General features: G+C 44.9%; 1 protein-coding gene across 6 annotated transcripts in view; it reads right to left on the reverse strand.

The window, feature by feature from the left end:
- Positions 1-15286, reverse strand: part of sphkap (SPHK1 interactor, AKAP domain containing) — a 125275-nt gene that overhangs the window by 34085 nt on the left and 75904 nt on the right. The window contains exon 1 of one of the 6 annotated variants that reach the window (XM_028961150.1): positions 6342-6488. The exons of the other annotated variants lie outside the window; for them this stretch is intronic. Within the exon in view, the coding sequence (XP_028816983.1) occupies positions 6342-6376 (35 nt within the window). The 5' untranslated portion in view covers positions 6377-6488. Of the gene's footprint in view, positions 1-6341; positions 6489-15286 lie in introns of those variants that run through there. 6 annotated transcript variants of the gene reach the window in all.

Below are 15286 nucleotides of genomic sequence, written 5' to 3' on the forward strand. Positions count from 1 at the left end.
GCTTCACGCTAATCATGTGGAAGGTAGTTATATGACCTTCAGGGTTAAAGGTCTCTAATCTGCTGCACTACTGGGTGCATCCATGTTGTTGCCTTAAAGGTCCCTGGACATGAAAGTGTCACTTTGTGAGATTATTTAACATTAATACGAGTTCCCCGAGCCTGTTTATGGTCAGTGGCCAGAAATGCAGTGGCTAGAAATGGTGACTGGTGTAAATTAATTGGTCATTTAGCTTCACCGTTCAGAGAGCGGCAGTTCAGACGGTCGGATCGGGAATTTCACCCCTTTGTGTCATCATAAGGGGATTTATTTTCTTCTGGAAAAGCACCAACACGACTTCCTGTCTAAACATTGTGGGTGGTGAATGGTGTTGTTGGCGTCATTTCCGCGAATGCCCACTCACTTCTGTAGGCTGCTCTCCTCCTCGTCCCCTCGTCCATTCACCAACAACATAGTTTAGCGCAGACAAAACGTTTTGTCGTCATAAGGGGACAAATTCCACATTCAACCGTCTAAGCTGTCGCTCTCTGAGCGGGCCGGGGGACTCATATTAACGTTAAATAATCTCACAAAGTAACATTTTCAAGTCATGGGACCTTTAACACAGAGGAGCTGTCTGTGCTGGACCCAGGAGCTCAACCCCTGATTGCACAACCACGGACGACAGACTCTATCTTCTCCCACTGAAAGGTACAAAACGGACAAGGCTGTCCCCCTAAACCAATCAGGAGAATAAGATGTCAAGGCCAGAGGTGAGGTGAGAGAATTTATGACAGCAACTATCAACTTCAAATTACAATAATTTCATTTCACAGACCTGAGCACTGGCACAAAATGCTCAACCATGTTCAGCGTCAGCCATGTTTTTACCAGTAGGCATGTACGGACAGACAAGTCTAAAGTATTCTCCTTCTGGCCACGACAAATGCACCCAGTGACCCACAACTGAGCGCAACATAAAATGTCTTCTGGCTGGATGAGACAAAGGTCAGATTTTTTGGATATGGCTCAAAACCGTCAGAAAGATCACAGTGTGTCACATCAGGCACCGAGTTCCCTGCTGTCCTCTGGATTAACGAACCTGTCCCAGTAAACCAGGGACTGAAATGAAGAGAAGTGGCGAAAAAGTGCATTGTCCTGTCACAACTGAACAACTCCTCACTCACAACAGGAACATTCCCCACTGCTTTCAAACAGGCTGTCATTGCTCCCCTGCTCAAAAAACCCACATTAAACCCGTCTCTACTGGATAGCTACCGCCCAGTCTCCAACCTTCCTTTTCTTTCAAAAATTCTTGAAAGAGCAGTCCTGGCTCAACTTTCCTCATTTCTCCACGAGCATGATCTTCTCGACCCTTTTCAGTCTGGTTTCAGGAAAGGACATTCAACTGAAACCTCCCTCCTGGAAATGATGGATGACCTTCGTGGTGCAAGAGCTGCCCGCAGATCATCTGTCCTTGTCCTACTTGATCTATCTGCTGCCTTCGACACAGTTAACCATGAAATACTTCTCACCATACTCTCAGATTTAGGAGTTACAGGAACCATACTAGATTGGTTCACCTCTTATCTTCACGACAGTTCTTTCAAGGTATCATGGGGAGGTGAGACATCTGTCCTCTCTAGGGTAACCACAGGGGTTCCACAAGGCTCTGTCCTTGGCCCCCTTCTATTCTCAATATACACTCGCTCACTTGGTCACATCATCCAATCACATGGCTTCTCCTATCACTCTTATGCTGATGACACCCAGCTCTATTTGTCATTCCCACCAGAAGATGCTACTATAGCAACAAAAAATTCGACCTGTCTCTCAGACATATCAGCATGGATGTCTGAGCGACACCTCCAACTCAACCTATCCAACACCAAGATTCTGATCTTTCTGGGCAACAATTCCCCTCAGCAAAACCTTTCAATTCAAATTGGCTTTCTACTGTTAACACCCACGGCGTCTGCAAAAAGCCTTGGAGTTTGGATAGATGACAAACTGAGTTTGAACCATCACGTTGCTGCGATCTCCAGATCCTGCAGGTTCACTCTCTACAACATTCACAAGATTCGGCCTTTTCTCTCACAACAGGCTACGCTGCTCCTCGTCCAGGCAATGGTCATCTCAAAACTCAACTATTGTAACTCTCTCCTGGCTGGAGCCTCTGCAGTCACCATAAAACCACTCCAGATGATCCAAAATATGGCATCCCGTCTCATCTTCAATCAGCCTCTTCTTACCTCTCTCCACTGGCTCCCGGTAGCTGCTCGGAACTGCACCCTCCTACATCCATACAATACTACATAGCTACACTCCTGCACGCTCTCTCAGATCAGCAAATGAAATTCCTTCTTCACGGGGTCTCCGATTCCAGTCAACTCTGTTCTCCGTTGTTGTCCCTGGCTGGTGGAACAACCTGCCCTCCTCCACACGACTAGCCGAGACTATCACCACTTTTAAGAAGCAGGTGAAAACCCTCTTGTTCAAAAAGTATTACAGACAAATCTAACACTTACACACGCACATGCGTACACATTGCACAAAACAATACAAAAATGTATATGTACATTCTAATTTTTTCTTCGTCTACCACTTAACAATCTCGGAGCATGCTCTTCACTGACAAGTTTGAGCCTTATCAGGGCTCTTAGTTTGTAAACTCAATATTCTATAGAAATCGAACGAGAATTGCTGGTGTCTTCCTCTTGTAAGTCGCTTTGGATAAAAGTGTCTGCTAAATAAAGTAAAGTAAAGTAAAGGATGGGGAGGATAGACATTCCAAACCTCTTGGTATGAGGAGGAGAGACAGAATAAGAAGGGAATAGCTGCTCAGCTCGCCAGGGGAACAATAGAAGAAAGAACGAAGGAATCAATAAATGATGCTGTGGAAGGAGGAGAACATAATAAGCTAAACATTTCGACGGCAAGGAGACAATAGACCCCTGAAAACAATCAAGCTACAGTAAGGAAAATGGACAACTAAACAGATTTTTGGGAAGAAATATATTTGTTGGAGGCGTAGACTCCACTAGACCCCTGAAGGAATGCTGTGGAGTTTGGCACCAAGACGTCAGTAGCGGCTCCTTTGTGTAAAGGTCATGTCCCCATTAGCGTGTGATGGGACGCCTGAAGGTTCTGATGCACACGTGCCAACTGAAGCTGCTCTTGGTGGCGGTCACAGGTCGTCATGGTCACCTGGGGAACTGTCATTCGCTGGGTGTTCTGCCACTTTCTAACAGAACCAACATTGGTGTTCTTCAGCTGTTGGACGAGACACCCATGACACCATTGCTAATTCCCCTGCTTCCCATTTCAGGAAAATTACACAGGAGATGCAGGATCAACAAAGTCCTTCAAAATGAAATCCTTCCATTTGTCCATTTTTTCTGCCTAATGAATCCCACACACTTTCAGGCGACATTACAGCAGGGTAATCAGTGTTATTCATTTTGCATCTCTGTGGTGATCATTTTATGGCTCATCAGCAGAGGGACAACCTCACACATCTGTATTAGTATGGACATTTTGTCTCCACTAATTTTGTCTCCACATTCTTGTTATACGTTTCACATTGTGTTACATATTGTTACTATAAGCCCTTACAAAGATGACATACAAGTGTGTGTGTGTGTGTCTGTGTGTGTGTGCGTGTGTGTGCTCCCTGCTCTGTGACGCTTCCAGCAGCAGCTGTGTTGTGGACGCTCCGTGTGAGTATTGAGAGTAATTACCATCATTTCCATTCCACTAGGCTTCTCTAGGTCTGCCTGCCACTCATCCACTTATCTCCATAACGATGATGGTGAACCAGTTGTGGCTCTCCTGGAGCCACGAGGTCAGCAGCGCTGTAGAACACGTCCACTCACAAAGGTGAGGATGCATTCACACAGTGGTCATGATATCTGTAATTATTAAAGGACTGGCTACAGAAGCCATTAATCAGAGAGGCCAATAACCAGTTGACCCGTAATCCTCAACACAGAAGTGACTCTGAGTGGGCAGAAGATGTTGTGCTGGCTGGTGTGGACCTGTAGACCTCTGCTGGGTGTAAAGCTGTCCACCTCCTAAAAAATATTCAGCCAACCGCCATGCGGTGATCAGAAACTGGCCACTGATGAAGGTGCTGAGCCCATAGTCTCTAGCACCACGTCCTGGAGGACATCAGCCCTACACAACCTAGTCCTCTCCATCTCAGAGCTAGGTTGCAATTAGCACGAAAGCCGAGTGCATTCAATGAGGGTAAATCCAACCACGTCCAAGATAAGTGCCTCCCAGGAATAGATCTGGAGACTCCTGGTCTAAATAATATATTGCCCAGGTTACAGGAACAATCCCACTGGACCCACTCAGGGTTAAGTATCTTGCTCAAGGACACAGAGGTAAGAGGGGCTTAAACCTGACCAGTCACCTGACTGCCCAATTTGCCCTTTCTGATAACCGGCACCAACTCTGTTCAGTCCAACAGGCGATGCCCCCTCAGCCCCAAAGGATGTGGTGCCCAGTGGCCCATATGAATAATTATAGTTATTATTGTTCATTTCAGTCAAGAGGTCATATCATATGACCATTACTTATTAATTAAAAATATGGATAACAGATATTGATATTAAACCAATTGATAACAGATAATGATATTAAAGGTCCTGTAGAGGGAAGATTCCTTATCCTTTAAGAAACATTAAAAAAAATTGGTCAGATATAAAGTGAAGTGAATGTCATTGTGATACACACGGTGCACACAATGAAATGTGTCGTCTGTTTTCAACCATCACCCTTAGTGATCAGTGGGCAGCCATGACAGGCGTCCGGGGAGCAGTGTGTGGGGACGGTGCTTTCACCTCAGTGGCACCTTGGTGGACCGGGATTCAAACTGGCAACCTTCTGAATAGGGGGCTGCTTCCACCACTGCCCCACATATGTATTCCTGTGTACCCAAACTAGCGCAAAACACCTGCTTACTCTTTTTCTCTTCAACTTGGCACCTTTCCGTGTGGAAGTAACTCCACAGGAATGTCTGGTTAGAATTCATGGAATTTTAATTATTGCTTCATTACTGAATTGAAACAAATCACCGTAACAGAGAAAACAAGGAGGTAGAAATATAATCATCGGCCTCCTTTTCACTTTAATCTGAAAAGTAAAGTGCAAACGTTGCAGATGAAACGTATGACTCTTTCATCTGCCTGTCTTTCACTGGCATTTCATTAAAGCGGCCTCGCCAGTTCCCTTACATGGAGGCTTATTAAAGCACAAACAGTGTTCGGCTTCACTTGTCATTTAAGCGCTGCTGATAATCAGCAGTGTCACCAATGTAGGCTGCTGCCTCTCGGATTACCAAGATCAGGAGGTCCCTGAACCCCTTACAAAACAATAAAAGGCCATCGGGGACGATGTGAAGCCACAAGGGTCCGATTAAGGAGCGGATCGGATGACAGCAGGGGTACATGGCACCTGGCACATGGCACATGGCATGGAATCATCATGGTGCATACAGGGAATTGGATATATCGTCGGTTCTTCGTGGCGTCTCACCTTGGTCACCCTGGTTAATTAGAGATGCCGCCCACTGAAATACACTGGAGACGTGGGTCCACGCTCTCGGGGGGCACAACTTCCGGACCTGATCTCAAAGCCCCACATGAAGCCGGGGGCCGGTGTCACGTCTCAAAAGATGGTCCACAGACACCTGACATCCTGTCAGGAGACCACTAACGCTGAAGACGAGTATATCTGGACAAAATACTTTACGGAATACCTACGGATGTTCACATATCTCACGTATATGAAAAATGTCCACACATGCTGTGGCCATCAAATCTATGAATTCATATATATCTCAAATATATTCACCCCCCTCCTCTCTCTCTCGCTCTCTCTATATATATATATGTATATATATATACACACACCACACACACACACACACATACATTCCTATAGATAGATAGATAGATAGATAGATAGATAGATAGATAGATAGATATGAAATACATTCTCTCCCAGTCCGTCCAGACGGTTCCTGCTTGGGATCCACTGGCGGCTTTACGCTTTGGTGGCCAGACTGATGATGGTTTCTGACAGTACAGAATGAACCACCATGTAAACCAAATTATATTATAGCATTTTTTCCTCCTTGTATATGTATACATCCACGCACACGCCGACATAGCGATGCAAGAGAGAAAAAAGCGTTCATTAACACTTAAATGCAATTTAATTCAACACAAAAAAAACACAAAATCTATAAAAACAGCTGACTGCCATTATTTGTCGCCCCAACCGGAGTGTCACCAAGACCCCTCGCGTGCCCCCCCCGCCCCCCCACGCGGTCACGACTCGCGGGCGCTGCCTACCTCGGGGTCGCTAAAAGGCACTTCGCTCCCGCCATCCCGGGTTCTGCGCCGGGTCCAGTCGGAGGTTCGGCTCCCGGTCCGGAGAAGAAGCGGCGCGCTCGCTCCCGTCCGCGTACTCGCGGAGCGCGCGGCACTTCTCCCGCTCGCCTCGCGCGGCGCCCCCCCCCCCCCCACTCCCCACGCCGGCTACTACGTCATCAGAGGAGCAGAACTGTCACTGTCCTGTCTGTTGCCACTTTTTACATTTACATTTAGGGCATTTGGCAGACTTCATCAATGAAGTGATCAATTCTGGTTCACTAGGACACCAACTATGAATACAATCTTTTTATTCACTCTGTTGTAGTTTCTATACAGAAGTCAGACAAGAAGAAGGTTACAAGTTCATCTAAATATTCTCTAAAGAGGAAGGTCTTGAGCTGCCGTGACTGAGTTCTCAGTGACTGAGCTGTTCTGACCTCGAGGGGAAGTTCATTCCACCACCGAGGGGCCAAGACAGAGAAGAGTCTAGATGAGCGTCTTCCCCGTACCTTCAGAGACGGAGGTACCAGGCGAGCAGTACTGGAGGCTCGGAGTATACTTTTGACGTCAGCGTCAGCAGCAGCTTCTGGATATGACTTTGAGCCCCAAGAAGAGAAAGACGGCAGCTTTGTCAGGGTTCCATGTCCACTTGGAAGAAGCCAGAAGCATGGTGGGCAATCCTCTTCAGGCCTGACCTCTGACCTCCTGAAAAGAGACTGTGCTGCACTCCTAACTTCTCTCTTTCCCACTTTCCAGAACCACATATTCTTATTCCGGGTCACAGGGCCTCACCCAGGGCGGGGTGACGCACACACACACACACACACACACACACACACACAGATTTACGCACAGCTGTGCAACATAGAGAAAGTAGTTCAGACAATTAATATGCAAAATTATTTAAGCCTCGGGGAGCTGTCAGCAGGGAGGATCGTCTCCGAGGTTTTTTTTTCCATTTCTGTTAAATGCTAAATGCACGCATACATCCAGAGCGAGCCTCCCCCTCCACCCCCGGCGCATCTGAAGCAGAAATAATGGGCAGATTCCACATGTCCGCGCTCGGGCTTCGGGGAGAGGTCTGCTGAAGTGACCTGAGCTGCTCCGTCCAAATCGACACCCATCTTACCCTTGTGTGCGTGTTGCGTCTGCAGAGTGGAATTTAATGGCCCTTTTATCATTGTCTACAAAAAAACGTACTCCGTCTTTCGCGTTGCCTTTGATCGTGCGGAGGGCGCACTGTGCCGCAGGGCCGAAGTCCGAGCATTTCCCAGAAGGAACCGCAGCAGAGCGAGCAAGAAGCAGAGCTGTTATTCACCAACCACGAACCGTCCACTTCCTGGACGCCTGCTTTAATTAGGAAAAGTGTCCCATCCTCCACTGGCCGGGATAATTATTGATTTCTGACTACATGTAAAAATGATCAACAGCACATTCTGTCTTTCAGCGGATACAATGGAACTCAATTGCCCTGGCTGTTCAATCGATGCTTATAATCGCGCAGTTTCTGATGATAAAAGAATCGCGGTTATTTGCCTAGTGGGCCACATCTGGAGGACCCCGCCCACTGCTGCAAGGTGCTGTTTACAACTCAGAACATTCTAGTAGGGGGACTGAGATCCGCTGTCCCTTTTTATTTCGTTCCCACAAACACACCCTGCTATACCGTTAACCCCATGTCACCATGGCCATCGCACAGCTTCACGGAAAATGGGAGTTACATAGAAAAATACATGTTGGACAGGACAGGACATGGTACAGACATAAATGGGATTGTGTTTATACACATCGACTTAACACAGTCAGGAAGTAGACACCATGAAACCCCGGACCAGAGTCGGGAACATGTCACCCCATCTGCAAACAGAATTTATTCATCCTGGAGGAAAGTATTTATTTGATGACACAGAGAGACACTAGTCACAGATAGACAAGAACAATATAAATATAGAATAGGTCTAAAAAAAATCATATAAAATCTGTAGAAAAAAAACACCACAATATTAATAGACATGTATATACACACACACACACACACACACATATATATATATATATATAAATGCTAAATATTTATCTATAACGAGTGCTGTTGAGTTGAAAAACAAGTAGTAATATTACACATGAAATCTATTGTGGCTAAGCTATTGGAAGTAATTAAGTGATTTAGGACACATTCAGAAAACAACACATGCTATTGCGCATAATAATGTTTTAACATGCATTGCACACAGTATCGCAGTTTTGCACACCATAGCAAACAATGCACAGATTCTTTAACACAATGATAGTTTAAACCCCTAACAAATAAATATACAGTAGAAGCAGCGGGCTATTGCACAGATTATTGAGTGGGTGTGTGGCCGAGGGCGGAGTTACTGTATTAGTGACTGTAAGAGCATTATATAAATGGCTAAATGTAGCTGTAACATAATCAGAAGCAATTACACATCTGATGCTGGCCATCTGCTCCCGATTTTTGCCGCTTGGTAGAAAGAGCTCTCTGTTCCTGGCGCCAGTGAAGGTGACATGGTTTGTCGCCTCCGGTAAGTAACCAGGCCATCAAAAGTGAGCCTGTGTTCCTGGTTGTTATAGCTTATTGACCCAACAATAATCACTCCTGTATTAGTCCTCTCTTTATATATATCGAGTCAGAAACTGACTCAAACTGATCATCAGAACGAAAGTCACAGACAAGCACTTCCTCTTCATCATCTGGAGAGGGGCCTGGAGACTCCGTGACATCGGTTTAGGAAATGAACGCTCTTGGCACAACCCCTCCTTTACTCTTTCGCTCTCTAGGAAGGTCACTTCCTGTTTGTCATCCCGCCGCTCACTCCTCTGGTCTCCTCCGGTGATCTTCAGTTCCCGATTCGCCAGGGTGCCACTGAGGTCCCCTTCATCGAGATACCGTCCCCACACCTTTCATGGCTGTCCGCTGCTCACACAGGGTGATGAATAGATGCAGAGGACACATTTCATTGTGTTGACCCGAAGACACAATTTCAATTGCTGATCATTTTAAGTACCGACATATTCCTGCAGCAAAAAAAAAAAAAAAAGATTCCCTTCCAGTCAGTATGAGTCCAGTTCCTGCGTATTCCGGCTCCCGACTAGGCGGATGGGGGTGTGTAGGCTGTGTGGTGCTTGCTGATTGATAGCCGTCGGCACACAGACTGGCAGGAGCCGACCGCCATCGTCAACCCGCGAATGAGATGAAACTCCAACGCAGCTGCCCCCTTCACTGCTGCTGTCTTCCATTTAAGTCCCCCTTTCTGTCCGCTCTCACTCACTCCTTTATCACGTGGTTTTTGTTTGTAGCGGACATCCAGGTATCTGTGCTTGGCATCATCTCCGACTATTAATTATAGCATTCTTCCTGTCCTCGTCACTGGCAGGCGCTGTCACTCTTCACTAGCAGACACCGTCACGGGCTGCAGTTCATAAAAACGCTTTCCAACGTATCCACTGCATGATTTGAGGAGGAAATACAGTGAATATAGGGATGAATGCAATTCCTACCGTGTTGAAACTCTTAATTCATTTAAATGCCAGACACAAAGAAAAATGCAGATATGAATATGCAAATAGTCATATTATATTTTCAACACGATACAACAGTTTAATGCAACCTGGCATTTTGATTGTACCTCTCAGGATTCCTCTTATCCAAAAGGTCACAATTTCTGTTTGAATATTACATTGTGTACATTGCATGTCCAGCTGTTGCCGACATGCTGTTGCTTTGGCTGGAATATTTAATCAGAGATGTTTCTTGGTGAAGTGACATAATATTATAAAAACTTATATGATGCAACTGTGCATCATATATGGCAGGAAGCACTAAAGTGGTGCTGATCTACTGATCAAATAGCAAGTAGGGAAGCGGATTTTTAGCTGAAAGGTTCACATCAAGGTGCCACTGAGGTGCCCTTGATCAAGGTACCGTCCCCACACACTGCTCCCCCGGCGACTTTCATGGCTGCCCACTGATGAGTTAAATGCAGAGGACACATTTTACTGTGTGCACCATGTGCTGTGCTCTGTTGTGTAGACAAAGACAAAAACAATCACTTTTAGATTTCTGTTTCAACATTTACAGTTTTACTAGGCCTCCTTATGAAATTATGTATTCCCTAAGAAAATCTTAAGTGTATGTTATTTTGGAAAATAAAAAAAAATAACAATGTCCACTAAGTTTAATAAGCATATTTTATTGATACAGTTAAAAAAAGAGTCATCAAAATAATTTGTCCCCAGACCATCAGTTGTCAATAATGTACCCTTTGTGACCCAAAACTGACACAAGTCTATTAGAGTAGTTCTTCACTACGTTGGTACAGGTCTCCTGAGGGATTTTGGCCCATTCTTCCATTGCAGGTTGATCTAGCTGCTCCAAATTGTTGGTTTTCCGAGCATGAACATTTATTTTCAGCACCCCTTCAAACACCCATGTGCCCAAACAGGTCCAGTTTAGTCGCAACAGACCAAACCACAGATCTCCAAAACTCATCTTTACCTTTCAAATGTTCACGGGCAAACTTCAGTCAGTCTCTGATGTGCCGCTTTTTTAGTAATTGGGTTCTTCTGGCACGATGGGTCTGAAGCCCTCCGCGATAAAGAGCTTTCACAACTGTGTTCCTTGAGACATTGACTCTCATCTTGGTAGACGTCCGATCTCTGACTTTTTTCGTCTCCAGAGTTCTCGTAATCTGCTGCTTACAGCCATGGCCAGGTTTGTTTCCGTGTACTTGGCAATTGTGCAACGTACAGCAGTTCTAGACACTGTGGATTGTTTGGAGATGGCAGTGTAGTGTGGCAGGTTACTTTGTCTGTAGCTTGGTGAGTAACAGTGGTCCCTCTCATGTGTCCCTTGTTCCTGGAAGTCTTTTTATGATGATTGAATGTTGTTAGTAAGCCAGTTGACTGCATGGGTGTGGTTTCAAAACGGATTGGTTAATTACGGTTTTACTGTTTTGAAAGCCTCAACTGTACATTTTCAGCATTTATCAGAAGCCCTTATCTAGAGAGTCTTACAATCAGTAGTTACATGGACAGTTTCCCTGGAGACACTCACGGTTAAGTGTCTTGCTCAGGGTCACAATGGTAGTAAGTGGGGTTTGAACCTGGAAATTTGTGGTCTTCTGGTTTATGGGTGAGTGTTCAACCACCCTCATTCTAAACCTGCCATTTCCATCTCTCTCCCTGTCAGAATTAAAATGGCTCACCAGTTTAACACTAAAGACGCACAAGTGACAGCAGTAAAAATGGAGGAGCTCATGCTCAGAAAGAGACCGGGAGAGACACAGAGCTGTCAAAGCTGTGAGTCAGATGAGCTATTTTAGAACACAAGGAAGAGTCTAAGAAGTAGTTTATATGATGGAGCAAGAGAGAGACGAACGGAACAGACAGGTAAAGGAGGCTGAGGGGAAGAGCAGTGTGTGCAAAAAAAAAAAAAACCCACAATAACAGAGGTGACAAAAGAAAAAAGAGTGATGTAAAGGTGGAGAAAAGCACGTAATGAGAAAGAGAGCTTGAAAGGTGCAAGAAGTTTCAGTTAACATTAAAAATGACGAATTGAGAACATTGTGAGTCATGTGACGATGAAAGGAGATCTATATACAGGCAAAACACATCAAAAAACAATATTTCTGGAATTTCAAATGACATGACCCCGGCCCCAGGCCAAAAGTCCATGTCACAAAAATATGTTTCCAACCATATGGAGGTACTTGCTTCAGCAGAGGCCCCAATAAATAATGATTAATCATCTGAACTAATTAGCATTTGTGTGACCTGCAAACCTGTATAATTATGTCTACTCATGGTTACACAGCACAGACTGTTTTGACACACTCATTCACACACACACACGTCACTGTGGCAGCGGATTTACTTCAAGGTCTTGTTTTACAAATGTTATTACATATGTATAACACACAATGATATTAAATCAAATGTCTAAGTGTGTGATGTGTGTGTGTTATATATACTTTTTGCGTTCTGGTATAACAGGACTGCTGGAAGCAAAGCTTCAAATCAACTCTTATTCTCATGCGCCATTGCTTTCAAATAAGGTTTTCTCTACACACAGAAGGCACAGGCATACACACACATTTCTGAACAATACCAGAAAACTGGCTTCAGATGCTTCTGTCACGATCGAACCCCAGGAAAACACACAGTGTAATGGGTGGCAATGGCACTGGGACAGATGACAGATATCCTCTCTGTAGACAGCATTTCTGCACAATGGAAAAACATGAAGCTATCCCAGCTCCCCACCTCGACTCTGAACAAAGCCTCGCTCAGTTGCTGTGGACATGGAACGAAGTGAGAGACGGGAAGAAACACAGAGCCCTAAAAGAAAAAGATACGTAGCTCTGATCACGCAGCAGTCTCGTGATCACTGCTGATTACTTTGCCAAGTGTGAAGCCCATCGGGTTCTTGTCGTGTGACCCACATGTCTCCTCGCTCCCTCGGTGTGTTCAGATATAAACACCCCAAAAGCAATTTGCAGTCTAGCACGTGTTCACACTGGAGCTGAGCACTGAATCGCCTAATGCATGCGTCATGCACAGATGCTATAAAAATGTTTACAGTTTGAAACTGCACAGGCTGCATATTAAGATTGTGAATAATGAAAAACATTCCACATAATACCATGATTATGTATGCTATAGTATTGCAATCTATCTGTCACCTATGAACCGGTTTGGTATTGAAAGGCGTTCACCCACTAATCACTGTAATACAATATATGTGGTTATTGATGGAATCTATCATTCCTGGATAGATCCAGGATATACCAGTTCTGCTTGGTTTACAGCTATATTTCCAGTTGCTTGGTAATTTGTCAAAATACTTGCCAAACAAGCACTAAATAAGTGCTTTATTGTATCTATAGAGGCAGCAGGTATTGTCAGTGATGTGAGGATGAATTTATGTTAATAATATCAGATACCAATCAGGAACACAAACCAATAAACTTGAAATCCAAGCCCAGAGTAAAGGGAAATTTCAGTAGCAAGACTTCAGTATTCATAAGTCTTCAGCAAAATATAGTATTTATAATATAATATATAATATAGGCCATGTTTCTGAGGTCCCTTTTTGCAGCAGGCAGGACATATGGGGAGGGGGGGCAGATATACATTTACATGTACAGCATTTACCAGACGCCCTTATCCAGAGCGACTTACAATCAGTAGTTGCAGGGATAGTCCCCCCCCGGAGACACTCATGGTTAAGTGTCTTGTTCAGGGACACAATGGTAGTAAGTGGGGTTTGAACCTGGGTCTTCTGGTTCATAGGCAAGTGTGTTACCCACTAGACTCTCTGCAGCTCACAGATCATCAGTGCCTAGCGACACTAGCCTAGCGACTAAGGAAGTGGTCCTGTAATCAGAAGGTTGCCGGTTCGAATTCTGCTAAGGTACCACTGAGGTGCCACTGAGCAAATCACCATCCCCACACACTCCCTGGGCACGTGGATGAATTACAGGAAAATGCTCCATCACATGGTCACAATTAGAGCTAATGGCCTCATTAATCAGAGTAATCAAGCATTCTGTCAGATGAGTTATTTTTATTTGTCCTTTGGTTCTCTGTATTAAAAATGTATGAGTATATGAGAGTGAGAAAATAAAAGCACGTCCATGTATCTTCTGTTCCATTATTCATAGAGACATAACTATAAATCTAATATTGCAATGCTATAGTGTTAGTATGTTGGAACAAGTGGTAGTGTTGTGACCTCACATGTCCAAGGTCGAGGATTTTGTCCTTGTGCTTTGTAAGATGGGACGTCACGAGTCCATGGCATTCTGTACTTCTGTCTTGCGTAGAGGTTCAACACCTCTCTGTTCTCCATATCTTCGTCAAACGGCCTCCCCCGAACAAGAGGCGTGAAAGGCCAGCCATTTGTTTGGGGTCCCCCGCTTGTGTCTTCGTCGGGCTGCGATACCCCCCAAGCAGAGGGGGTCATGGGTCGACAAATGGCTTGAGAGCGACAGGGCGGAAACAACAAATTCTGATTGGTCTGTGGCAACTTCCTGGGAGAAAATGGATAAAAGATTTTTCTTTTGTGGACTCTGGGACTTGCCTTTCCTTTTCCATCAGGAACTGGGAGGTTCTTCCCCCGAGTTTCTGGGCCTTTCTCTCTCCCTGTTTTCCAATGGACCAGGTGACCTTTCTAAAGCCTGGCTCCTGGCTTTTCTCTGACTTCCTCTATTTTCTCCGTTCTTTTACTTTACTGGTCTACTCGTGTTAATACATTTGAAACATTTGAACAATAGAGGTTCACAACCTCTATTGTTCCATACCTCTTTCTGCCAGGTAACATCAGATGAGTGAGTACAGCGCTTTGCCACTCTAGACTGTCTGTACGACGTCACTTTGTGAGTCAGTGTTACACCAAAACACGTGAGATCCTTCATGAACAGATTTTCTGGGTGAGTCCCCGTCCCAGGATTGACTCTAGCAGCCGCAGAACCCTGAGTAGAACTAAACTGTTTTAGAAATTGAATGAGTGAGTGAACATTGTCTTTTGCACCAGCATTGCAAATGTTAATTGTAACTGTTCTACCGGCTTTGTAGTTATCACTCTGTGTTTTCTTACCATTTATTTAAATCGACTCTTCCTAGATGTCGAGCGTTTGCACCTCCCCCTTTTCATCCCGATGTGGCATGTCAGAAGGAGGAAAGTAAATCAGATAAAAACGAGTATTTTAATAACAAAATGCCAACATGTGTAAGAGTATTTGTGTCTATAAATATAAAAGTGTTTGTGCATATGTATTGGGCGGAGCTGCAGCAGGGCAGCATGTGACAGATTGCAATTCCGGAGCTCCGCTGGGCCAGGGCCTTCGGCCATTCTCTGCCAACGCGATGCCAACTCCATGCCCACCTAGTGTCCAGCTGGA

This window comes from Denticeps clupeoides, chromosome 19, assembly GCF_900700375.1.
Source record: "Denticeps clupeoides chromosome 19, fDenClu1.1, whole genome shotgun sequence".
NCBI classification, from domain to species: domain Eukaryota; kingdom Metazoa; phylum Chordata; class Actinopteri; order Clupeiformes; family Denticipitidae; genus Denticeps; species Denticeps clupeoides.